The sequence below is a fragment of the Amblyomma mixtum genome, chromosome 1 (genome assembly GCF_055824585.1).
Source record: "Amblyomma mixtum isolate Tamu chromosome 1, ASM5582458v1, whole genome shotgun sequence".
In the NCBI taxonomy this organism is placed as follows: domain Eukaryota; kingdom Metazoa; phylum Arthropoda; class Arachnida; order Ixodida; family Ixodidae; genus Amblyomma; species Amblyomma mixtum.
Genome location: NC_143012.1, coordinates 322,963,475 through 322,987,318, shown reverse-complemented (window position 1 = coordinate 322,987,318; position 23,844 = coordinate 322,963,475). Strand labels below are relative to the sequence as shown.

Genomic DNA, 23,844 nt, shown 5'->3' with positions numbered 1-23,844 from the left:
GCGTAGCTACCACTTGACCTACATCGGCGCACCACGTGATATGACGTCACAACAGCTGCGAAAGCTGGGGCTCAACTCGTGCGCTCGCTTGCGGACGCGCAGCCTCCACCGGCGGCCTAACTCCCGCTCCTTCCGCTAGGGGCGCTGACGTCACAACAGCTGTGAAAGCTGGGGCTCAACTCGTGCGCTCGCTTGCGGACGCGCAGCCTCCGCCGGCGGTATGCTTCGCATCCTAGGCTTAACCATAAGCTAAGCCAGGGCATTTTGTTACAGAGACATTCCTTCTAGTTATCTAAACCAGGCTGACTGCCAGTGCCATCGCAGGGTGCCACACTCATAGGTCACAATAAAGCGATAGTGCAAACACCGGGACGAAATGAAATTGTCTCGTGTGTGTTGGTAACAAATATCAACAGCGCGAGCGTGTGCAGCAGCAGCCTCCTGAACGACCGGAGAGAGGGGCATGAACCACTGGCGCCATCTGTAATTTATTGTCATTTTTATTTGTTTTATTTTGTATCTGCAGTTTCAGCAGTTGTCTTCAACATAGCCGGGAATCATCATCCACAAATGTCACTTGTCATCATCATCAATGTCATCACCATCCCAAATGTCACTTGATGTCAAATTTTGTGCTAATTCAAGCTATCACTTGAAGCGTAATCCAAAATAGTCTCGGCTACTTTCAGAGGTGCGTGCGGAGGTAGTTCGTTCACACTAGCTCACACAAAAGCACGGAGGGGCGAAACGGGAACAATATTGCCCCTCCGTCTGGATCCTGCGTGTAGATTTCTCGTTGTTAATTCGTACCAATTATCTAAAATAACATCTGGCCACTGAGATTTGCTTATTTAATTACATAACAAACAGGTTATGGAGAAATGCGCATAAAACTGGCAATTTTCAAGAAATCGATGCTCCGCTGTGGAGAAGGTGAACTAGTCTGCTATTGATCTCCACGTGCGATACCCCGTAGTTTATGAATGGTTCGTCGGCAGTTTTGTTATAAAAATATATGTCAGGAGTGCTTTTCCATAGCTGCTCCGACTATAATGAGATGGAAGAGCCAATAAGTGCCACTGCGTCAGTTTTCTGGTCCCAACAATGCAAATAGAACTTGGGAGCAGAAGGTATACCTACGCTATGGTGGACCGCTTTCAGGACCATGACAGCTCCGTTTTATGTGGCATCCAGCCTATATTCTTAGAAGATGATTTACCTTGAATAGAGGGAAGCATATACAGTGTTTTGCAACTTTATCATAGCAGGTTTAAAAAATTCTCTCATCTCAACAGGAGGCCAGTTTGCAGTGAAACCACGCAGAAAGCTTGAGGTAACGTTTTCCTCACAGTAATTCTGACAACGGCACTTGTTTGATTTGGCTGCTTATGATGCATGATGCAAACCCGTAATTGTCTGCGACGATATCGACGAACCGAAAGCCGCTGACGCCGGGTCGGCGTCGAAGGGCGGTGGTTGCTCAATCAAAGGAACCGCGCACCTTGTAACGCTCGCTTCTGTGCCTATCGCGTTGTGACGCTTTCTCCTGCTGCCAACAGATGGCGCCACCGCTGCTGTTGGGCGGCAACCAGGTGTTAGCGGTTTTCGGTCCAACGATCTTTATAGCAGACGATTCCGCTTTTTCATCATGAGCAGCGGAACCATGTAAGTATCGCTGTCAAACTTGGCACGAGACAAAAGTTACATTAATACGCAAGGTGTGGTTTCACTGCAAACGAGCTTCAGTTGAGGCTGGAGAATTTTTGAAGTTTGCAATCATAAAGATGCAGAACACATGTATGTATGTATGTATGTATGTATGTATGTATGTATGTATGTATGTATGTATGTATGTATGTATGTATGTATGTATGTATGTATGTATGTATGTATGTATGTATGTATGTATGTATGTATGTATGTATGTATGTATGTATGTATGTATGTATGTATGTATGTATGTATGTATGTATGTATGTATGTATGTATGTATGTATGTATGTATGTATGTATGTATGTATGTATGTATGTATGTATGTATGTATGTATGTATGTATGTATGTATGTATGTATCTTCAAAACTCACTATACACACACCGGATTCGTATATGCGCGGCGAATAATTAAACACTGCATTATTTATATCGAGCGATTTCGGTTCTGGTTCCTGAGCGCCTACTTTCCTAAGACGCCCGAACTATGGGAGAGCATGGAACCCTACTCACGTGGGTCCCAAAAGTTGAGACGCACAGACTGCAGCGTTACCTGCTCTCGCACACATCCTGTACATATCGGCGCTTTTATAAATGCCGACAAAATTAATCGGTACCGCGGTATGCTGAGAAAAGCCAGGCAAGCAGGGATGACACCGCAGTTCTCACCAAGCGCCTCGCCTAGACCAATCTCAGTCGGCAGGCCGGGTATGCCAACGTTTCTGCGTTGAATTTACTTTGTGACACTACGCCGACGCCAAGTATTCTTCAGGACACAATGCATTTTGCTGGGATATCAAAGAGAGGGTTCTGGTTCACTAGGTAACACCTGCAATAGAATGCTTCAGTGCGTTTTAAGCCGTTGAAGAAGTGTTATTGCAGTCAGCGACAGGTTGCTCGCTGACGTAGCACGCGTGGCGGTGGCCGACGGCAATTAAAAAAATTAAGGTTTCTGCAGCTTTCATGTTTCTGATAATTAAAATAGAAGGAAGCAGATAACAAAAATTCGCTAGAATAAAAGTAGAATAAACAAAGATAACTAGATTTTTAGCTAGATCTTGCAAAAAGAGCACGATTAGCAACTCGTGGCCGAAGGAAATTTTTTGTAGCCAGTCGCTTTCAGACGTAGCTAGATTTACCCAACAAATAGCTAAACTAGCAACACCGGAAAGAGGTCAGTAACCGGAATCTTACCACGCTGTATCGCAGCAGGCCAAAAACCTCCTGAAGCTGGACAGCGGCTTCGCCCCCGCCTCCCCCTCCTTATTGACAGATGACGTTCCTGCATCTGGTAATGAATCGTGCCCGTCCGCTGTCTCCGCAGGTACGCTTATTTCTGATTCATTCTGCTGAAACAAGTAAGAATCCGCACTCAAAGTTAGTAACGAACAATGGGCACAGTTAAATGCCACATATTTTCACATTTTGAGCCCGAATGTGCGAGGGGCAATACAGCGAGAATGATTGATCTAAGAAATACTGCGGACATTTTGCATGTCCAAGCAGGAGAATGAAAGATACTTAAATCAATGCCAGTGATTATGGCATCAGGAAACAGAAGAGCCGGCAAGCATTTTTGTACGACCTATACAGCTGCACTGAATAAGATGGCAAACATATACTGCAAAAATACACAACACATTACAATAGCCGCCGCGGTGGCTTAGTGGTTATGGCGCTCGGATGCTGACCCGAAAGATGCTGCTTCGGTCCCGACCGTGGCGGTCGAATTTCAATGGAGGCGAAATTCTAGAGGCCCGTGTACTGCGCGATATCAGCGAACGTTAAAGAACCCCAGGCGGTAGAAATTTCCGGAGCCCTTCACTACGGCGTCCCTCATAGCCTGAGTCGCTTTGCGACGTTAAACCCCCATAAACCTTTACAACTCATATCTTCTGTGAACCAATGAACCAAACAATACAATAATACGATTGGAGAACGCAATGAGACTGCACAAACAGCTGCCCAGCTAACAGCACATCATTAAAGAAGGGTGAAAAAAAGGAGGGAATTGTTAGGAAGAGCGTTCCGTCTGGATATTGTCCTTGGGAAGAAGGAAAACTTATATATACTGGTCCGTGCAAAAATAACTTTAAGGCTAAAGCTATGCTTATGGCGGGAGGCTCGTGTGAAATCTTTGACGATGTAGATTTCGGGTCAGATACCAAGTCGGGAAAAGTATAATGACTGGAAGAAGTTGCGATGGGCTCCCTTTCCTCTTTCTACCAGCCGTTCCATATTTACGAGTGACAACATGGCGAGAGAGAGTACAGGCGCCCATCGCGATTGAAGACTGAGTGGGCCGCAAGTAATTGGATGTTTTTGAGGTTTTCTGTGTCAAGGAACCCCATACAATGTAGGCATATTCGAGGCTGGGCCTTACAATGGATGCACATGCCTTCAGTCTTACTGCACTGAAGTAACGGCCCGTCCGAAGCAAAAAATCCGAGCTATTTGCGGGCGGAGGAGCATATGTTATAAATGCGTTTTGTCTATTTCAGCCGGGAAGGTATTGTGACACCTAGGTACTTATATTCTTTTACATGTCTAAGTAAATTATTAGTTATGTTGTACGTAAAATTAAATTGTTTGAATTTTTACTGATGGAAACAGATACTATTTTGTCTGTATTAGTAACCATTTTCCTTAAAGTCCCACCATTTTGCTAGTAGTTGTAGATTTGAGTTCAAAACAAGCTGACCTTTCAATGATTTGATAGTGTTACAAATAACACAATCATAAGCAAACAGACTAATAGACACAGAGGGTTCAGGAGGTTGTGCGAGGTCATTTATATAAATATTAAGCAGTACTGGACCCAAAACTGATACCTTGGTACACCTGAGTAAACCTCTGAGAAACATGAATTGGCTCCATAGATGTCGACAAACTGCTTCCATTTTGATAAATATGAAGTGAGCCAATTAATTATTTGATTCAGAATGCCTATAATTTTTAATTTTGTTATTAGTATTATGTCGGACTCTATCAAAAGCTTTGGAATAGTCAGAAAAGTCATATCGACCTGACCACAACCATCAAGCTCTTTGGAAAGTAGTGTCCACGAGGTGTTTTGTAGTTTAGAACCCTCGTCGGAAGCCATGTCGAGCGCTAGTTATTATTTCTGGATGCTGTAAAAGTTGTTGAGGTGTTTCATATGTACATGTTCTAGCACTTTGCAGCAGGTAGAAGTTAGTGAGATCTGATGAACTTCCAGTCAGCTGCCGTTTCTAAGAATCTAAACCACATGAGAAATTTTCCATTCGTTTGGTACAATATATGATGCAAGAGATTTTAATTAGTATTGTAAGAAACTTGGCTACTATTTGAGCGTACATTTTAAGAAAAGCAGTGGGACTTTTATCTAGACTGGGAATATTATTGGTAGGGGGAATATTAGTTGTGGGAAAGGTAGTGGGAATACATATTTACACCTGTCTCTCTCAGTGACCCGGTGGAGTGTCTGTTTAAATGGCACCCGACTCCACGCGTGGCCTTCAAACGACGGAGCTCACTTTCCCGTGAAGCATTCTCAAGGCTTGCCTGTAGACAGGTTTTATCTGAATCTATCGGCCGATGGGAAACAGACTATAGAAGAGAATGAACTGAATGAAAAAAAGGTAAAGGATACTCGAGCTACTACGAGGACAACCAGGAATACTCGAACCACACATCCATCGCAGCAGACCTTGAGTCGAAGGCGTCAAACGATTACCATCAGTACACTCGAAGCCTCTCTGCAGTCTCTCTTGGACATTGCGCCGCACTGCGCGGAACACATCGTTTCCTACAGTGTGAAGGAAGGTGAGCCAGCGTTCGTATCACTTTGCTGTCAGCGCAGTTAAGTTCCGTCTTAGTCCTGACTCTTTCTTTTACTTCGCATGTAACTGCTGACTTCCTGTCTTATTACAATTTCGGCTCTCATTCTGCACTTACGGGCAAAAAAAACAAAAAAAAAACCGGCGCGTTAGGCTTGTTTGCTTGTCACCAACGGCAGCGTAGAACTGCAGACTGCACGTGTGAATGGAACAGCGCGTACGCTAGCTACCGGCTGAAATGAACGCTTCTGAGAAGACTAATTTTCATTTAGCAATACGAAAGAGGGATATCGATGCAGGAGCAACATTATAATGAAGGAAGCAATGCAACGCAAAGATATGGGAAGAGAAAGCTGGCAATATATAATTGCGTTCGGGGGGACACAGTTGTGGGCACATTACAAGAAGTCCGACCAAGCGCAATCCATGCGAAGCAAAAATAATGTTCTTTTTTTTCTCTTTTTAAACGCATGTTTTGAGCGCACCACCGCAATGGAGGGCTGCAGAATGACTTCGGCCACCTTGAGTTCTTCAGAGGCCAATCAAATCCCGGTAGTCAGCGTTTTTGCGTCTTTGCGGATGGGTGTGGCAGCCTGATGCCATCTACAGCTACGAACTCGTGATGAGCCTGCGGCTCAACAGTGGTCCGGTATTGTGGGTAATGGCTATGGTGTTGAGTTGTTTAGCCGAAGGCCGCGGCGGCCGCATTTAAATTGAGTCATGACGCAAGAACGCCTCCTGGTGCTCGGTTTCAGTGTAAGGTGGTTGAAATTAGTCCGGAGCCCTCCGCTGCGGTGTCTCTCATATCTCATGGGCAGCTTCAGGACGTTAAATCCTCCAAACCACAGCGTATCATGCCGTACCAAGCACAGCAGCGCAAGGACATTGCCTCCGAGTTACCGCACAGCCGCTCAGGAATCTCAATCGCTTTCTTGTACGATGCACTTCGTGCGTTGAAGGAACGCAAATAACAGTGAAGCATCTACAAACAAGGGGATAAAGCGTTTAGAGAATAGAGTGCGGCACCGTCATGGCATATCATCATACTTTGTCAGCACAATTTATTTAACGAAGCATTTCCTCGAAATGAGACGCAAAATTAGCCTCAGCACTTCTCCAAGTGCGGAAGCATGGATGTTTAAAGAGGATATTTTCTCGGCTCTGAGAATCATCGTCTTAAAAAGGCTGGAGATTTGATTTGTGTAAGTTTGTTTCATTGCAGTACGCACTGTAATTACTGTCATCAACTTAGAAAAAAATATGAAGAGGATATGCGGCCACTGCTTTTTGCTCTACAATCGCTATGTTGATCTTGTGGGCTAAACTGTTTTCTGCCCTTCTACTAAAATGTGCCGAGCTTCCATTCGTAAGCGCTAGTTTCGCCTCCAAAGTTTGTGTTAACGTCCAAGCGTCTAACAAACCCGCTGTCCCCTTACAAGCACTGGAAGGGATTGAAGTGTAAGCCTACCTCCGTTGTAAACAAGTTCATTCAATAGAGGCCCAGCTTCCGTCCGTATCCGTTGTAAACAAATGCCTATAGAAGCCTGCGCGGTGGCGCCTCAGGCGAGTAAGGGGAGCAGTCGGCCTTGACCGACGATAATGAACCTGTGCCGAATGGATTAAAGAGACGAAAAGAAAAAAAAAACGGAAAAAGTATGCGATATGGCCAACGTGGGAGCATGTGCAGCAGTTCGAGCACCCCCCCCCCCCCCCCCCCCCACAAAGGCAGCGCTGGAGAATGAGGCGCTTTAGGCGGTAAAATTTATAAGGCGGTAAATTGCTAAGCAAGGACGACCTCGGAGCAATTGCACGCCGCGTTCGTCTCGACTCAAAACAAAAACCCCACACGTCAGCACTTGCGCGTGTGGAGGAAAACTTTAAGCTTAATGAGAAGGAAATAATTGCTCAATTTTTCTCCCTCTCACTCACGAAAAGGTCCTTTGTAGCCATCAGCTCCGGCGCATCTGGAATCGAAGCCGCGTCACTCATCGCTCCTGCATCGAGTCTCGTTCGAGCAGTTCTACAGACTCTCACGCGTTTTGTTTCTCTTGTGTCATCGAAGTCCATAGCTGGTGCACCATAACGAAAAGAACGGGACACACACGCCAGCAGAGGTTACGGACGCTGACTGGAAACGTATGTACAACGTTTTACCAATTTCTGCCGGGAACCAGCGGCCTCTGGTAGACGCGTTTTGCAGGATTATTGCTGATAGGCGTAGGTATTTAACTGTGAATTGTTCCAGTGCACGCAAAAACCAGTTACATCACAAATTAGTCGATCCGCTAATACTTCACTAAGCTATCGTGGAATAGTGGTAGAAGAGGCTTTGGCTATTGTTCTGTTGACAGTTGCTTCGAACAGGTATTTCTGAAGAGGAAGATGCTAGGAAGCCGCACACCGAGTGCTAAAGTTTCGTGACATGAAAACTTAATGCTGCGGGGAATCTCGTTTCTACTTCCCAGAGCGCCGTAGCACCTGAATTCGATTGTGAATGGAAGTCACACTAAGCAGAGAGCTTTCCATGTAGTTGTTACAAGCTTTTAAAGCAAACTGTTAAACTGAAGGTTAGGTTGGCTCCTTTTAGTAGGCAGTATCCGCAAACCTCAACCCAACCCTCTTACCAAAGAACGCAGTCCGTAAGAGAGCTTTTTTCAAGAGCACACTTACCAGCAGTTGCAATGCGTAGAAAAATTGCCAGGGCTAAGTATCTTTACCAGCTCTATCGCAATAATTAAGGTCTTGGTCCAGCATGGATTCCCGGCCACCTAGAAGACTTTAATCTCGTACAAATCATCCCTTTGCAGTTGTGTCGTAAGTGACAAGAGTTGTGCCTTATAAATTTTCTTTTCTGCCTAAAACAATTATAGAACGGAATAAGCTTGATCGGCAAGTTTGATAAAACTAGAGCAGGGTGTGTTGCTGGGCAAGTTGGTGTGTTGCTGGACATCAGCGCCCTGTGTTTGTCGTCTCTCCTTTGTCCCTCGTCTGCCAGCACTGCATGTTCAGGATGATAAAAGTAGTTCCCTAGAAACATTAAAAAAAAGAGTTGGAACTGTGTTGTATTGATTGAATGTAGTCTCCCGACCATACAACAGCCCGGAAGGGCTAACAGTATTTGGAAATGAATGAATGAATGAATGAATGAATGAATGAATGAATGAATGAATGAATGAATGAATGAATGAATGAATGAATGAATGAATGAACCTTCTGGTCAAGCCATTAGTGCCCGCGAGGCTTTTAACAAGAAAAAAATAAATCTGCGGAGCTTTATGTGAATATGTTACTTTTGTTGTCTGTTGAACGCTTCCTTTATGTTCCTTCCAAATTTAAAATTCAATGCTTCTTTGTTGGGTAAAACTCACCAAATAGAGCCAAAACAGTCATGTTGAGCTGTATTAGCTTTGATCGGACGTATTTCTTCACAGCATATTAGTGAATATTGTACAGCTAAACGTGCGGCTACATGGAGGGAAATATGTACAAACATATGGTAAAGGGATATTTCTTTAATAGACCAGTATACAGCGAATGACCTTCTAAGCTGACACATTATACGTTGGTTACCGTTGAATTTAAATGGCGTTGCATACTGATGCCAGATCCGGCTTTCGCAAGTACCTCCCAGCGGCAACACCACCAAGACGTGTAACCTCGTTCTCTGAATCTTGAGCAATGAGGGCAGAGGAGAGGCATCGCTGTCCCACGCTGCGCTCATGCCGTTCAGGCTGTTTTCCAATGTGACTGGCCCTCTATTCGTCATCACGTGCAAATTCACCTTGAAGACGGCAGGCTCCGGCAGCGCCATCCATGCCACTGGTTGCGTTGTACTCTGTGTCAGTGATCAGGTCCTCACGTTTTTTTTGTAATTGGTTTTGGAGGAAAGGAAATGGCGCAGTATCGGTCTCGCATATCTCGGTGGACACCTGAACCGCGCCGTAATGGAAGGTGGGAGTGAAAGAAGAAAGAGAGAAAGAGGTGCCGTAGTGGAGGCCTCCCGATTAATTTCGACCACCTGGGGATCTTTAACGTGCACTGACATCACACAGCACACGGGCGCCTCTTGCGTTTCGCCTCCATCGAAACGCGGCCGCCGCGGTCGGGTTCGAACCCGGGTACTCCGGCTCGGCAGACTAGCGCCTTACCACTGTGCCACCGCGGCGGGTAATCCTCACGTTCTGAACACCTGGATTCGGTGCGCTGTGATAGGCTGCATGCCGAGTTAGCTGGGTGTTGGTTATTATCTACATAAGAAGCGCGGCGGGCACTGTCATTGGAGGATTCGGGTTTCGGGGGTCAGAGGTGCCCATTCAGCTAACTTACAAGAACGGCAGAAATCTAGCTGTGCAGGCACTTCTCATGCATGAGCTATCCCACTGCTGTGCTGTAGTAGAACCGGTCGATTAAGCCTCGGCTAGTAGCTTTGAAATGCGACAGAAATACTTAACACACCACTTTGAATATTGAACTCTAATAAACAGGTGTGTAGCTGATGAGAGGAAACAGTACGTCGACAAAAATTTAGGAACACTATCCTTCGCGACTTCCTGTACCGAGACGTGTTCGAAACATTTTTTTTGTGGATCCCTGTTTCATAAGTTTGTTTTGGTTTATGGGGTTTAACGTCCCAAAGCGACTAAGGCTATGAGAGACGCCGTATCGGAGGGCTCCGGAAATTTCGACCACCTGGCGTTCTCTAACGTGCACTGACATCGCACAGTACACGGGCCTCGAATTTCTCCTCCAAAGAAATTCAGCCGCCGCGGCCGGGATCGAACCCGCGTCTTTCGGGCCAGCAGCCGAGCACCATAGCCACTGAGCCACCGCGGCGGCTGTTTCATAAGTGGAATTCCCCTTAGTCTTCTGACGAGCAGCAGGCAGTGTGTTAGTATCTGTACAGAGGGCAAAACGCATGCCTAGAACAACCAAACTGTGTGTTCCGGAGCTCCCAAAGCCGCTGCGACCAAGAAAGCAAAAAATGACGATGAAATTCTACGAGTTTAACAGCCTATGTTTACATCCAGACCATTTTTAACCAAATCTTATGGCTAGTTATCGCGTGTTACGCCCGAAACACGCTCAGAGCGTGCTCTAGACATGCGTTTTGCCCTCTGTACATACCTGGCAGATTTATTTGTGAGCACAGTTTTAAAATCTTTGATTTACAGGATAACTGATGATGGAACATCGCTCTCTGTCTTTCGCACTTACACAGAATCGGCGTTGCGACTGTTCCAGTATTATTTGCATATATTTTCATTTTTGCGTTTAACTTATATTCAACTTTTTTTTTTGTCATCATACAAACTCGTAACCGATCCTTCCAGAAAGACGTCCCTGGCTGATACAGTTTCAGGGCCACAGATCAAACTGAGAACCTGGATCTCAATATTACAACGAATGTATTCCGCGTCTATTGCTCCATTATTACCTCCACTATTCGTCGGTCAATTCGTCAAAACCAACCTCTGATAGTTTGAAATTGTTCTTTGTCGCTGTATAGAGATGTAATCGCCTTGCATGTTTACTTGTTATTTATTTTTTAGACTTTATTTATACTTTATTTAGCAGTTATTTCTCTACAGAAATGAATGCAAGGATAAGAACAAAAATCTGCTTCATGAGCTGCATCACGAGCTGCTTAACCAAGGTCAGAAACAGGCCTAAACAGCCTTACGAATGAGGTGATATATATGTTTACTCTTATTTATTCTCCTTATAGCATTCGCCTTGCGCGCTCCATCTGATCAACAAAAGCGGCGCATGGATACCCCTTCTTGTCGCGACAGCCAAGCTTGAAGTTTCAGAGCGGAAATTAATATCGGATTTCGAGAGCCGCTTCTTGTTCTGTGCTCGAAGTTGCGTCCGCTGTCGGGGTGTCAGTGACCCAGAATGGGAGCGAGGGCAAACATGTAGATGGAAAGAGGGGGAACTCCAGAGATAGGCCGGTTGCGCCAGCTAACGGCATAGCAACAATAACTAAACAAATCTAAGCGAGAACAGAGAACGGTGATAGGCACCAAACGGCCTCTTGAAAATGGTATCTACATTTCCGTCACGTTGTTGCTTTCGCTTGCTTACTAATTCTCTCTTTTGCGTTCGCTACTGTTGCTTCCCACAGGGGTCACTCGTACAACGCACCGCGACCGATACTCACCATGACGAGCTCGGAGGAGGTTATGGGTACAGCGTTGCCAGATTTGGAACATGTGGCGCGAACGGAACTCGGAGAGACGGTGGAAACCAAGGAGAGATGTCTGTCGGAGTTGCGGCAGCTTATCAAAGGTGAGTTACTGCAGTAAGTTCTAATACGCTACTTGACCTATGCCCTACGAACTATGCAAGTTTCCTCAGGCGAAAAGGTGAATGACCTCAATAAATTAAGGTGCGCTTTGCTTCTGCTTCTGCTTAAGACGAAGGCTGCACACCGATCGTGCATCCATTTATTGAGAAGAGGCGCAGATAGCATACGCGATCGCAGTGGAGAATATGAAATGTAGCTGTGTCATTCGGGTCCATTTCAGATAAAGTCCCAAAATGTCACTTATATTTGGACGACATACGCAATGCATGTAACATATCACTGGTTGACTGACAAGCGACGCCATGGACACCACAGGAAGCACGCCGAATTCGAGGGTGGTAGAAATCTAGCAGATGTACTGATGGGATTTAGGGATTACATTGGAATAGGTGGTTGTGGGACGGTCACGTTCGAGAAGTGTAACTGGCTCACGCACATTTGACGCAGAACATAAAGCAGTAGACAAATATTCGTTTGCAGTATTGCTTGTACATTTCATTTTTAAATTGATCACCATCCCCCCCCCCCCCCCCCCTTCTGCACAAACACGCGCATATACAGCGGGTGGGGTCATGTACAAAAATGAGAGGTAGGGATACATACCCATATGTAAACCGTCGTGTTAATTTCGGCTGCGGTTCGGCTGTGGAATGTAATACTTCTTTTAGCGTTTGATTAGGCGCTGCGCATAATACGAAGAACAAGTCTTCCGCCGCCAAGTTTCTGATCTGAAGAGCTGCGAAGGTTTATTTCTTATCTCCTTAGTCTCAATGAGGCTCTGAGCTGAATAGTTCGGAAAGTGGTTACGGATGCTTGGAGGAAAGCCACCGTTTGATCGCCCTGCATATCCTGGAGAGCAGTTGCTTTAAGTCATGTTCTGTGCACATCTAACCGCCCTTTGTACGTGATTTGCAGAAAACAGTTCTTTGGACTGGCCGACAGACGAGAAGTTCCTGGTTAAATTTCTTCGCACCCGGAAGTACAACGTGCAGTTGGCCTTCAAAACCATCCAAAAGTACTTCAGGGTGAGGCAAAACTCCCCTGAATTATTCGAGAATCTCTCACCGTCCAATGCAAGCTACAAAACTGCCGTTCTCGACAATCATCTCGTCATGATCTCCAAGCAGAGAGACCGCCAAGGAAGGGCTGTTGGCATGCTGAAACTAGGTGAGACTTATAATAAGGGAGTAATTACTCATTGACATCCACCCGAGCGCAGCCATACGGCTACAAAGGAAAGCTATACAGATTTCTCAGAAACCTCGCAGTTAAAGAAAAATTCGTCCTGGTCCGGGATTCGAACCCGGGACAACCGCTTCACCGGAGCAGTCACTCTACCAATTGAGCTAACCGGGACCGTATGGCTGCGCTCGGGTGCACGTCAATGAGTAATTACTCCCTTATTGGAAATCTACTCCACCTTGGGGGATTCCCCTAAACATTTGGTCAATAGGTGAGACTTGCTTTTGCCGTACAGATGTGCAAGAGAAGTAAGTGAATTCAAACTCAGGGATGTACTGCTTGCTTTGGCTAAGGGATATTAAGGGAAGTGAAATAAGCCGTGACGAATAATACGAAGGACGAGTATGTGAACGAAGTTTCTTGGTGGCGCGTGCTCTTTGCCCTATGTTCTCTCGGTGGCTTCTTGAGTCTTCCTCGCCTTGGGCCATGTATTAATGTCATGCTTAATATAAGCGCATGGCAGCCTGAAGTGATAGTGCCAGCCCGCTTACCTATTTCTGAATCCAAAAGTTTCAGGCTTTCCGGAACGCTTTACGAGTGGGCAACTCACAGCTGCCAACTTCGTAGGTGGCAGCTGCTAACCACCAGTCGTACTGAGCAGATATCTAAATTCAAGATCTCATGTTAGCCTGAGCTAGCAATCGCTTCTGAAGCATGTTGTCATCTTTTAAGTGAACTTTTAGTTTTGCAGAACGAACGAGAATCTCACCATTTAATCCAATAGGATTCTGAGGAACCATCTGAGATTGCTTTGCAATATCTTTGTTTTTAGCCTTGTAATATCAGACCGAAGGCGTAATAAATGAAAGTTTTACTTTCTCTGCTTGTTGCTGACTTCGGAGTGATAAAAAAATACTCTTATTAAAACCGGTTCCATGAATGCAGCCAAGATAGCCCCAAAATAAATTAAAATGATATAAAATCCAGTTTGTGTTAGCACAAAAATGGGCCAGAAAATATGAATAGCAGCGGAATAGCTTGCTCAGCTAGGCAGGTCGCCGTACCATTGACATTGTCATCAAACCTTTTCGAGGTATTTGACTGCGCTGTGCTACTTGTGGCACTCTGGCATAGTTGGCATTAAGGGCGTATAGGCTCAGCCTCGGTACTTTGTCCAGAATTTAGATGAACAAAGCGTCAAGAAAGAGTGCGAAGCGCACTTTACCCTAACATTAATGGGACTCTGAGGAGAACTCCGTTATTGTTTTCAATGACAAATGATTCTCGGGCTCTCTCTGACTATGTTGACGCTTTTGGAGCAGTAAAGGACGCCTTTTCGCCGAGAATATTGGATTTAAAAATATTCTCGCCGGTCGATTCAAACTCGTGATGCGGTTATCGAAAAAGACCGGTTACCACTGTTTAGAAGTTAATGGCGGTGTAGCGTAGCTTCTGGAGTCCTTGCCCAAAAATTGGGGCCGACGCGCGCCTGCATTTCCTGTATTTGGTTCCTGGGTCTTTTCTAGCGTTTAAAAGCTCCGCTTTTGGTGTAAGTGATCTTTTTGTGATTAGACCGAGGTACTCCATCAGCACAGGACAAGTAATATTTGCCGATAGTGTCCCTTCTATAGAACAACAATAAAATAAAGTACAGCTGGTTGTCAGGCGCTGAGAAGTTTTTGCTGAGCTTGTTCGACGCTCGCGTCTGTAGCGTTAGAACTATGGCGGAGCTCTCGTGTATCGCCTGAAGGGGGCGATTTACATTGCTTGCTACCCACGAGCCCTGATGTAGCAGGCCGTAGCGAACACTAGCGGGAGAGAAACTACTTACCGAGGTAAAAAGAGAAAGAACAGAAACCGACTTTGAAGCTTCTACTAAACGGATTACTCTATGTATTTGAAACGCGTTTATTTTCAATAATTTATGTGCATATTAGCATGGAGTCAGAGGCAAGCATCAGCGCGCCCAGTACGCCGCGGTTGCCTGCGGAATCTGAGTTAAATCAGAATGAATCATTTTACCCCTGTCGCGTCCAAGTGAATGAAATCTTACCTCTTACCATCTACACATTAGCGATGGTGATCGCCCAGGACAGCTGTCCATGCACTGTTAGCGTGCATGCTTAGGGTGACTGTCTCCTGAACTAATCCACCTTCTGAACTAATGGGTTCTTGAGAATACTATGCGCATTACTGCTGTCGTGGCTCGCTACACTGCTTCGCATCTGTTTTCTTGAATCATATTTTTTTTCCCTTCCCTGCCGCCAAACAGGACCTCGTCTTTTGTCTTTTCTAAGTACAGTGGTGAGCAGCCTTGTCTAGAGCGCTTGAGCAGTGCGCACTTGGTAACAAAAACCGAAATTAGAGAGCAGCCCCTCATTACAGGGCAAAGTTTTCGTGCCTGCTTTGTTTACGAGGCTATCTGGCGCTACTTCCGTGCAAGCGTTGCAGCTGGACCCTAGAGGCTGCCACAAAATCTGGATTTGTTTGCAAGGAAGTGCACCGCCCGAGCGCTGTAGACAAGGCTGCTCACCACTGTGCGTAGGCATAACTGATCATAAGCTGGAAAAGACTTTGTACTGCAGTCGACGTATTCTACCTGTTCTACCTGTTGGTCATGATGATGATGATGATGACGACCAGCATGATGATGACGCAGTTGTTTCCTTTTTCCCCTTAAGGAGCGTGGAACACGGGCATCTGTTCGGTCACCGACCTGGTCCGTGCGGTTTTGATCACAAGTGAATGGTTATTGCTGGACGAAGAGACGCAGATTCGGGGCGTCGTGGCAGTGTACGATCTGAAAGGCCTCAACATATACCACCTTGCCCACCTGACACCTTTTATCCTCAAGAAGGTGGCCCACCTTGTGCAGGTAAGAGAGCGCACTTCTGGAAAATGTCCAGGGACATTTTCTAGAGTGCCAGTTAAAATTTATAACAGGCATTGCAGTACTGTGGAGACGTACCCACCAAATCTGGGTACCTGCCCTCTTTTGGCGCTGCTTTTGGAGCTGCTTTTGGCAGCGCTTGCGTTAGTGTACGATGGAACCTCTTGCGTGTTTACTTTTTTGTGTGCTCTGTTGTCCCTCCTCTTCATCTTTTCGGCTCTTTGTATTTTCCTCCAGTGGCAGCCAACCGCACACATGCCCGCTCAACTTTCAGGCCTCCTTACTCTCTGCTTATTCTGTCTCTCACTGCACAAGCTTTTGAATATGGGGTGGTTCCAGAATTGCTTTTTTCTCGCTGGTCGCAGCTTACTCTCTTCGGCCCTGGTATGTTCGCTGATACCCGCAGCCTGAGAATTTTTTTTTTTTTTATACAGAATACCCCTAAAGGCCCTCGAGAGGGTATTACATAGGGGGGGGGGGGGGCACAGGCAATTGAACAGAATAAAAGAAAAACCACAAATATAAAACAAACAACAAAAGCACAAATAAGACACACTGGATGAAATAAGTAAGCAAAAGAATCAACCAAAGCACGAATAAGACACTTTGCATGACATATAAGTAAGCAAAAGAATCAAAAGAATGGCAGCGCGGCAAAGAACGAAGATTACTGCATTATTAAAATTATACAAACAGAACACTAATACAATGAATCTTTTTAGTCACAAACCCTGCAAAAAAGGAAGCCATGAACAAATAAAATAACAATGTATGCGAAGAGTTAAGCAGTAGTTATTGAAGATATAAGTTTAAAATATTTATCAGGATCAGTGGTGGTTGCGATATGTGAAGGCAGAGTGTTCCAGTCAGATATTGTGCGTGGTAAGAATGAATGCGCATAGATAAATGTTCTGCACGTGAAACGTCTAACTTTAAAAGGATGATCGCGGCGGTCAAAAATCGAAGTAGGCAAAGAAAAAAAGTCGTTATGAAGTGATGGATGATGATAAAGTTTATGAAAAAGTGACAGTCGTGCAATTTTACGGCGGAGACATAAATCCTGGAGACCTGCGCGTTTCTTTAAGGCTGTGACGCTGGTGTTACGTGAATAATCGGAGTAAATAAAACGGACGGCGCGGTTCTGCAATGATTCAATGTTATTTATTAGGTAAGATTGGTAAGGGTCCCAAATAGCCGAGGCATATTCAATTTTAGGTCGAATTAGAGTGGTATAGGCATGAGCACGGAGGTGAGGAGGAGCATGCTTTAGGTTATGTTTTAGGAGACCTAATGACCGATTAGCAGATGCAAGCATAAGGTTAATATGGTGGTTCCATGCTAAGTCTGAATGAAGGTGAAGTCCTAAGTACTTATACGTGGTGACTAGCTCGAGTGAGGTATTATTTAAGGAGTATGCTGTTTGAATTCGAGACATTCGGTTAGTAAAAGACATCAATTTAGTTTTTGAATGATTAAGTTGCATAAGCCAGGTTGAGCACCATGCTGTTACTGAATCCAGGTCAGATTGAAGGGATTGGCAATCGGTGTTAGAATAAATTTTGCGATAAATTACACAATCATCAGCAAAAAGTCTGATATGGGAAGAAATGGAATCCGGTAAATCGTTGATAAATATTAGGAAAAGTAAGGGGCCAAGCACACTTCCTTGTGGGACGCCAGAGTGTACTTGGCTGAAAGACGAATTGTGGTTATTGACAGTTGTAAATTGAGACCTGGAAAAGAGAAAATCTTTAACCCATGCAATGACAAGAGGGTTAATATTAAGCAGTGCTAGTTGTTTCCGTGTAGCTGCTTTTAAGATGATGCATATTCCTTGGTGTGTTTTTTCGTAGCGATTTGGGTTGGACTGATCATATAAACTACATTAGACTAAAAATGGCCAGATCTGTTTATGTCATTTATCGTGTTAGACATCTCCTCCCACTACAAGTTAAAAAACAGTTATATTTTGATCTTGTTCATTCTCACCTGGTGTATTGCAACCTAGTTTGGGGTACATGCAACAAAACTGATTCATACAAATTGCTTTCGCTCCAGAAAAGAGCTCTACGTTTATTAAGTTCAAGTTCATCTGTTGAAGCAAATCCTTTCGAAACATTTCATGTTCGCAATTTCTTTCATTCATACAATTTTAGTTTGGCTCTTCACATTTTTTATAAAGTCAAGCATGACTTTAGCTCTTTTTTTAATACTTATAATTCAAGAAACGTTGCGTATGGTCTACGTTCCGTTACCCTATCTAGTGCAAGACCCAGAACAAATTATGGTAAACAAACAACCGATTATCAAATTATAACATCGTGTAATGCCTACCAGTCTATTATTCAGATTGCTTTAGAAAGTTATAGTGTGTCTGTATTCAAGAAAAAACTGACGATTCTTTTCCCCCTCGGTTAAATTTAGCTAATTCTGTATACTTAGTTTTTTTTTTTTGAGTGTGTGTTTGTGTTCTGCTTTTTTTTGAATGTGCATATTATGAAATGTTTTGTTTATTGTTAATTGATATTTATTATTGCCTATCATTAACTATTTTCTATTGTTATCATGTTTGCTCATTGTTTTTTATCTTTTGTCCATTCGGCCCCCGTTTCCATGATGTGTGATCGGGGTGCAGGCCTTGTCAGGAGGCATGCTTGGTCTACCTCCTTTAGCCTCACCTCGAGGGCATATTGTATATAATATGGCCAAATAAACATACTACTACTACTACTACATTCGTTTAACGCTTTCAGATGCACTTTCTTTTTTTACACAATAAATTAACTTCATCTCAAGTAACGGACCCGAGATAACCAATGAATTTTTTGCAAGAAATTTTAATTGAACAGGTCATATGTCTATAAAACGGTCCTTAAAGCAAGTTGTCGGTAATAGCAACCGTGGAGAAAAAGAGAGAAAAATCACTACAAAACAATTTATGATTAAGCTTTCCTTCCGTGCATACTGTCGTCAGCATACTGGCCGTCGGTGAGGTGGAAATGAGAGAAATTTTTGCGAGCTTCAAGATCATTATCCTAGCCACGTTGTGGTACCTTAGTGGACAGGGCGCTCGATTGCTGGGCCCGAGGATGGGAGTTCAATTTCGGCTGCGGCTGCAGAGTTGTGCGAAGCGAGCGCACGTTCAAGAACCGCAGGTGGTCGCAGCTAATCCGGAGCCCCTCACTACACCGTTCCTCATAGCCCATGTCGCCGTAGGACGTTAAATCTTATGTACCATACCATTATCCTAGTAGATATCTTTAATTAAAATAATTTGATGCAGTACGGGGTTCCTAGTGGCCCATGAGACGCATGGTGGCGCTTCACGGAGCGATGGCTTGTCTCCTGCTTCGATTTCTCAGATCCCATGGACCGCTATCACATATGCATAATAATGGGCTGTCACCGTGGCGCAAGCTGCAAAGAGCGTTCTCTTCACACCCATTGATGTAACACGACAGACGGTGGTGCGCCTCCACTTCTACACCTCGGCAATGTAGAGCGCGAAGCCACAACAGAAAAATAGGCTATTATGCAGGCACCGAGCCTTTCGAACTGTCTTTCGTTGGCGTTCTAGACATAAAATACAGGAAAAATCAAAGATAAATATCTGGCTGGAGGAGTCGAGGCTTGTTTTCATCGCTTCCCTTATTAATGAGGCAAATACACGAGTCCAAATTGGCTCTCAGTACTTTCACCCTGTTCACTGTCCGGACAACGAGTTTTCATATTAACGAGACGAAAATGTATTGACAAAGTTTGGACCTCGGAAAAATTGTCCATAATTCGAGCCGCCCATATTTACTAGAGACAACTACAGTCCCATAATGTTTTCAAGTATTACGTGTGGCCAGCAAAGAGGAATAAAGCGCGCTCTTCGAACAATGAAGCGTTGTGTGCTATTTATGAGGAACGGCAGGACAGTGCGTTGGGGTTGATTGCCTGTGATAGAAGTTAACGGAGTGCTGCAATTACGATGGAACCCACATTAACTATTTAAGAGATAGACCTCCTCTATAAAAACTTTCGTCGCGATACGCACACTCCAGCACATTATTCTAAAAAGTGAAGCCTACCCTACTACGCACGGCTGCATTTACTTTTCCTTTATCTCGGTGCATAATTTTTGTCTTCGTGTTTTATTTGGCAGGACTGCTATCCGGTTCGCCTCAAAGCCGTCTACGTGATCAATCATCCTCCGATATGCAGACTTCTGTTCAATGCCTTCAAGCCTTTCCTAAAGTCCAAACTTTTACAACGGGTAAATATATTGTCGAAATTATACCTAGTTTTTTTTCAGGCATTTTCTGGTTTGCCACACTGTGTTTCATTTTAAGGATGAAGTTACATGTCGGTCATGATTAGCTGGACAAGAGTGCTGACTCAATCCTGGTTCTTACCAGGATTGAGTCTTACCAGGTTCTTACCACGAACTTACGGTATTAAAAAAAAGTTTTACTCCGCGGGCTATGCGATCTTTCAAGAGACTGGGAGCATTGCTAACGTACTATCGCTATCAAAAGTTTAGGGGACGCATGTCCTCCGAAAACAAGTTCATTATAGCCCTTCCTCACTACCTGGGCACATGGTATGCTTACCACCGGATAGAGCACGCACGTCCTCTCATACTTTGATATATTTCAGGCGACGGGATATTTTTACCCGCACCATTGCGTCCTGTGTTCTTTTGGTCGTCATAGTGCATCCTTTATTGAGCTCATCAGGGCTGCATGTCTCCCTATCTCAAATGTGCTCGCAGAGGTACATGCCAAGCTCATAAATTACTGTCATATAACTCATTGTTCAACACCCCCACACCATTGGAAAGCTCCAAGACACATCCAAGTAGAAAACATCTTCATCAACGAGCCTCATAGATGCATAGATGACGTAATGTGACTGTCTCTTAATATACTTTCATCATTTTCATTGCTGCATAATCGCGGTGGCGGAACTAGACATTTCTGTTGGGAAACAGTGAGCTGAGCTTTTCCTTGCAATTCGGGCAATGGTATGACAGGTGGGAGTACACTGATGCCGTCAGCAGTTTCACGTGCTGTCGCCGGCCAATAATCAAGGACTGCTTTTCTCTACGTAGAGTTTTATACTGAAAAAAGAAGCTAGCTTATAAAGGCACACGCATTTTCTACTGATAAAAGAAGCTCAGGAATAAAGACACACTCGCAATCATCAAGTCTAGCTGCATGAAACTGGGATCTAAATTGTGCTGCGGCGATCTGCCCTGCCAAGGCGAACCCTTAGGACACGGCACAAAAAATTCAACTTGTGTGGCGACGGGAAGACGGCGTCAACCTGAAAACATCTTTCCATGTTTTTTCAAATTTTCCATTGCATGTTGAACGTAAGAAATGATGGCCTTCTTGTATCTTTCGTTGTCTTGCACTGCCAGTACGATCAAGTAACAAAAGAGATAGCATATTTCATTTGAAAGAGGCAGTCACCCTGCTTCAGTCAGCTTTCTTGTAAGTTCGTCGACAGAAAGATTTTCTTCCTTGATGATTCTTGAGCTTTTCCGGAGATGGAGGTGCGGGATTGCATTATAAGTGATGTGGCAGTACTCTGCGAGCTTTGTGTGTATAGACCACATGGTTTCTCAATATTACATAGAGAAAAAGCTGGCGCACTGTCTATGGGAATTTCAAAAAGAGCACATCGGCCACCGGGGGAATGTGGGGAAGACGACGCATCTTGTTCGGCTTGGCTAACCTAATATGTCAACCATGGTCAGTGACCAGTGATCTTCATCAACCATGACTCCTGACCAGACGGTATGCCGTCAAATCATCAACTAGACACGGTTGTCTTTATTTAATTGTAACGCAATCTACTTTTGTTCTGTGTATAAGTGAAACTTCCCGGTGTTATTGCGAGTCTTTGTTGCATTCTTGTATTACATTGCTTTCTTGGAAAATCACTCCTTTCTTTCATAATCACTCCTGAGCAACAGTCAGTAACGAGTTATATTCGCGGATTTTAAAAAGTTATTATCTGTAGCCGAGGAAATAATATTTCCTAGTAGCAGCTTTGGGCTGTGTATCAACAAAAGCGCGGTTTTTTTTTTTTAGTTTCAGTTTCTGGAGAACGACCCAAGAACTTTCCACGGCCTACTTCCTCCCGATTGCATTCCAGCCGAGTATGGAGGCTCGCACGAAGACTTCGATTACCGCGGCCAGCACGAAGACGTGAAAAACAAGAGCGACTACTTCCAGTACGTCAACCGCTTCGGCTTCCAGATGGAGTGAACAGATACTGAACCGCTCATGCCTGAACAGTAGGGAAGTACTGCCTCCTTCAGGCGGCTTCACCGACTGTGACAGCGAGCGAACTTCGTGGTTCATGCTCTTCGTTCAGACCAAGAAATAGGCTGTTGTCCCGTTGTTTTCAGCTGAGCCGAAAGCACAACATGGCTAACAGCCAGCCAAGCCACTTGAACGAAGAGTAGCATTGTTTCGATGACAAGTTAAAAAAAAGCGTGAATTCGCGGTTGCTCTTATGTGATCCGAAGTGAGCTATTCTGGCATTATATGACACGAGAATAAGCCATGATGACGTGTCAGTTCCTAGTCCCTCTCTTTTGCAGAGCCATTCCTTCTTATAGTAACCTACGCCTGGATAGCTCACGCAAGACTTCAAGTCAGGTAACTGCCAATATCATCATCAGTATCGGAAAGTCAAATACTACTATAAAACGATCATACAAACCCCTGGGCGGAATTAATTGATTTCGTGCGGTTTGTAGTAAACATGAAAAGCGCGAGTGAATGCAGTAGCAGCAGCCTCGTGAACGACCTCAGGGAAGAAATGGCGCTATAGTTCGATCTCAGGGAGCTGCGCTGAAGTCCCTCTATGATAAAAACATCAAGGGGCTTTAAGCTGCGCGAACCAGTGGTGCCATCTGCCGAGAAGAGACTAGTCTCGATAAGCAGCGGCGCCGCCGCTCTTATTCAACCACGTGTGCTCATGGGATGCCCGTGGGGGGATGACGGCGCAGAAGTTCTGTGGTTGCTAGCAATACAGAAGTTCTGTGGAAATAAAACGGTTGATAGGAATACCGTAACGATGCATCACAGCTACCGCGGTCACAGGTTTAGCGATTTCCGGAAATGCCGACCATTTTTTTTATGCTTTTTGCGTTACAATGATAGATATATTGTTGTCTTCGAAGTTTCATACGGGTATATGTTTGATTTTATGGCTACTTTTCTGTATATTTTATTTTGCACCTGAAGTTCGGATAGCTGATTTCAATTTCCGCAAATCTTTATTGCTATGTATTTTTCGTACTTCCTTCCTATGATGTGATGGAGCTAAAATAAACATCCGTTTTTAATAATGTGCCATCGTCTGCGGCCTCCTCCTTTACTCCGCTGACCAATCACAACAGGAAACGACATTAGCTTTTTAATGTTTGAATATATCAAACAAGCGAGAGGAATCCGCATTCTTGGACTAATAGTTTCGTCTGATGGTAGAGAGGGGGCAGGCAGATGGTTTCTTCGCATTAAAAGGTGGGACTGCGCTATTAAGACAAAGGCAGTAGACATAGGAACGAAAAGTACACCACAAGCTCAGACTTGCAACTGTTCTTTTATTAATGCAGCCACATGCTATATAAGAGCGGAACCTAGGAACGGAACCACCTTTGGCAATTTGCACATGTGCTCATATTAGATGGTACACACTGATCATATTTTTTCCTTCTCTTTCCTGGGGTGAACAAAACAAAAGAAACAAAATGACATCATTGGTGAAGGCCAGATCGAAAACACGTGGGCAACCAGACATCATTTCGCTAAGAGCTTCAAACCAATGAACATAAGGAAAAGAAAAACAAGGTTCGAAAGTAACAATCACCTGTATGCGAGTAAGGGGAAAAATAAAACGCGAGGCGAAATTGCAGACGGTAGAATGGAA

At 44.5% G+C, this 23,844-nt stretch overlaps 1 protein-coding gene across 1 annotated transcript; it reads left to right on the top strand.

The window, feature by feature from the left end:
* Positions 1-7,492: 7,492 nt before the first annotated feature.
* LOC149372735 (alpha-tocopherol transfer protein-like) lies at positions 7,493-23,173 on the top strand. The gene is made up of 6 exons (XM_089587131.1): positions 7,493-7,666; positions 11,655-11,818; positions 12,753-13,004; positions 15,701-15,894; positions 20,060-20,170; positions 21,996-23,173. Exons 2-6 carry the CDS (start codon positions 11,692-11,694, stop codon positions 22,170-22,172), a joined length of 861 nt encoding a protein of 286 aa, XP_089443257.1. The 5' UTR covers positions 7,493-7,666; positions 11,655-11,691; the 3' UTR covers positions 22,173-23,173.
* The last annotated feature ends 671 nt before the right edge of the window (positions 23,174-23,844 follow it).

Coding starts and splice junctions, on each gene's coding strand:
- LOC149372735 (XM_089587131.1), top strand. CDS start 11,692: ATGACGAGCTCGGAGGAGGTTATGGGTACAGCGTTGCCAGATTTGGAA. Junction 11,819..12,752: donor GTTGCGGCAGCTTATCAAAG/GTGAGTTACTGC, acceptor CGTGATTTGCAG/AAAACAGTTCTTTGGACTGG. Junction 15,895..20,059: donor AGGTGGCCCACCTTGTGCAG/GTAAGAGAGCGC, acceptor TTTATTTGGCAG/GACTGCTATCCGGTTCGCCT.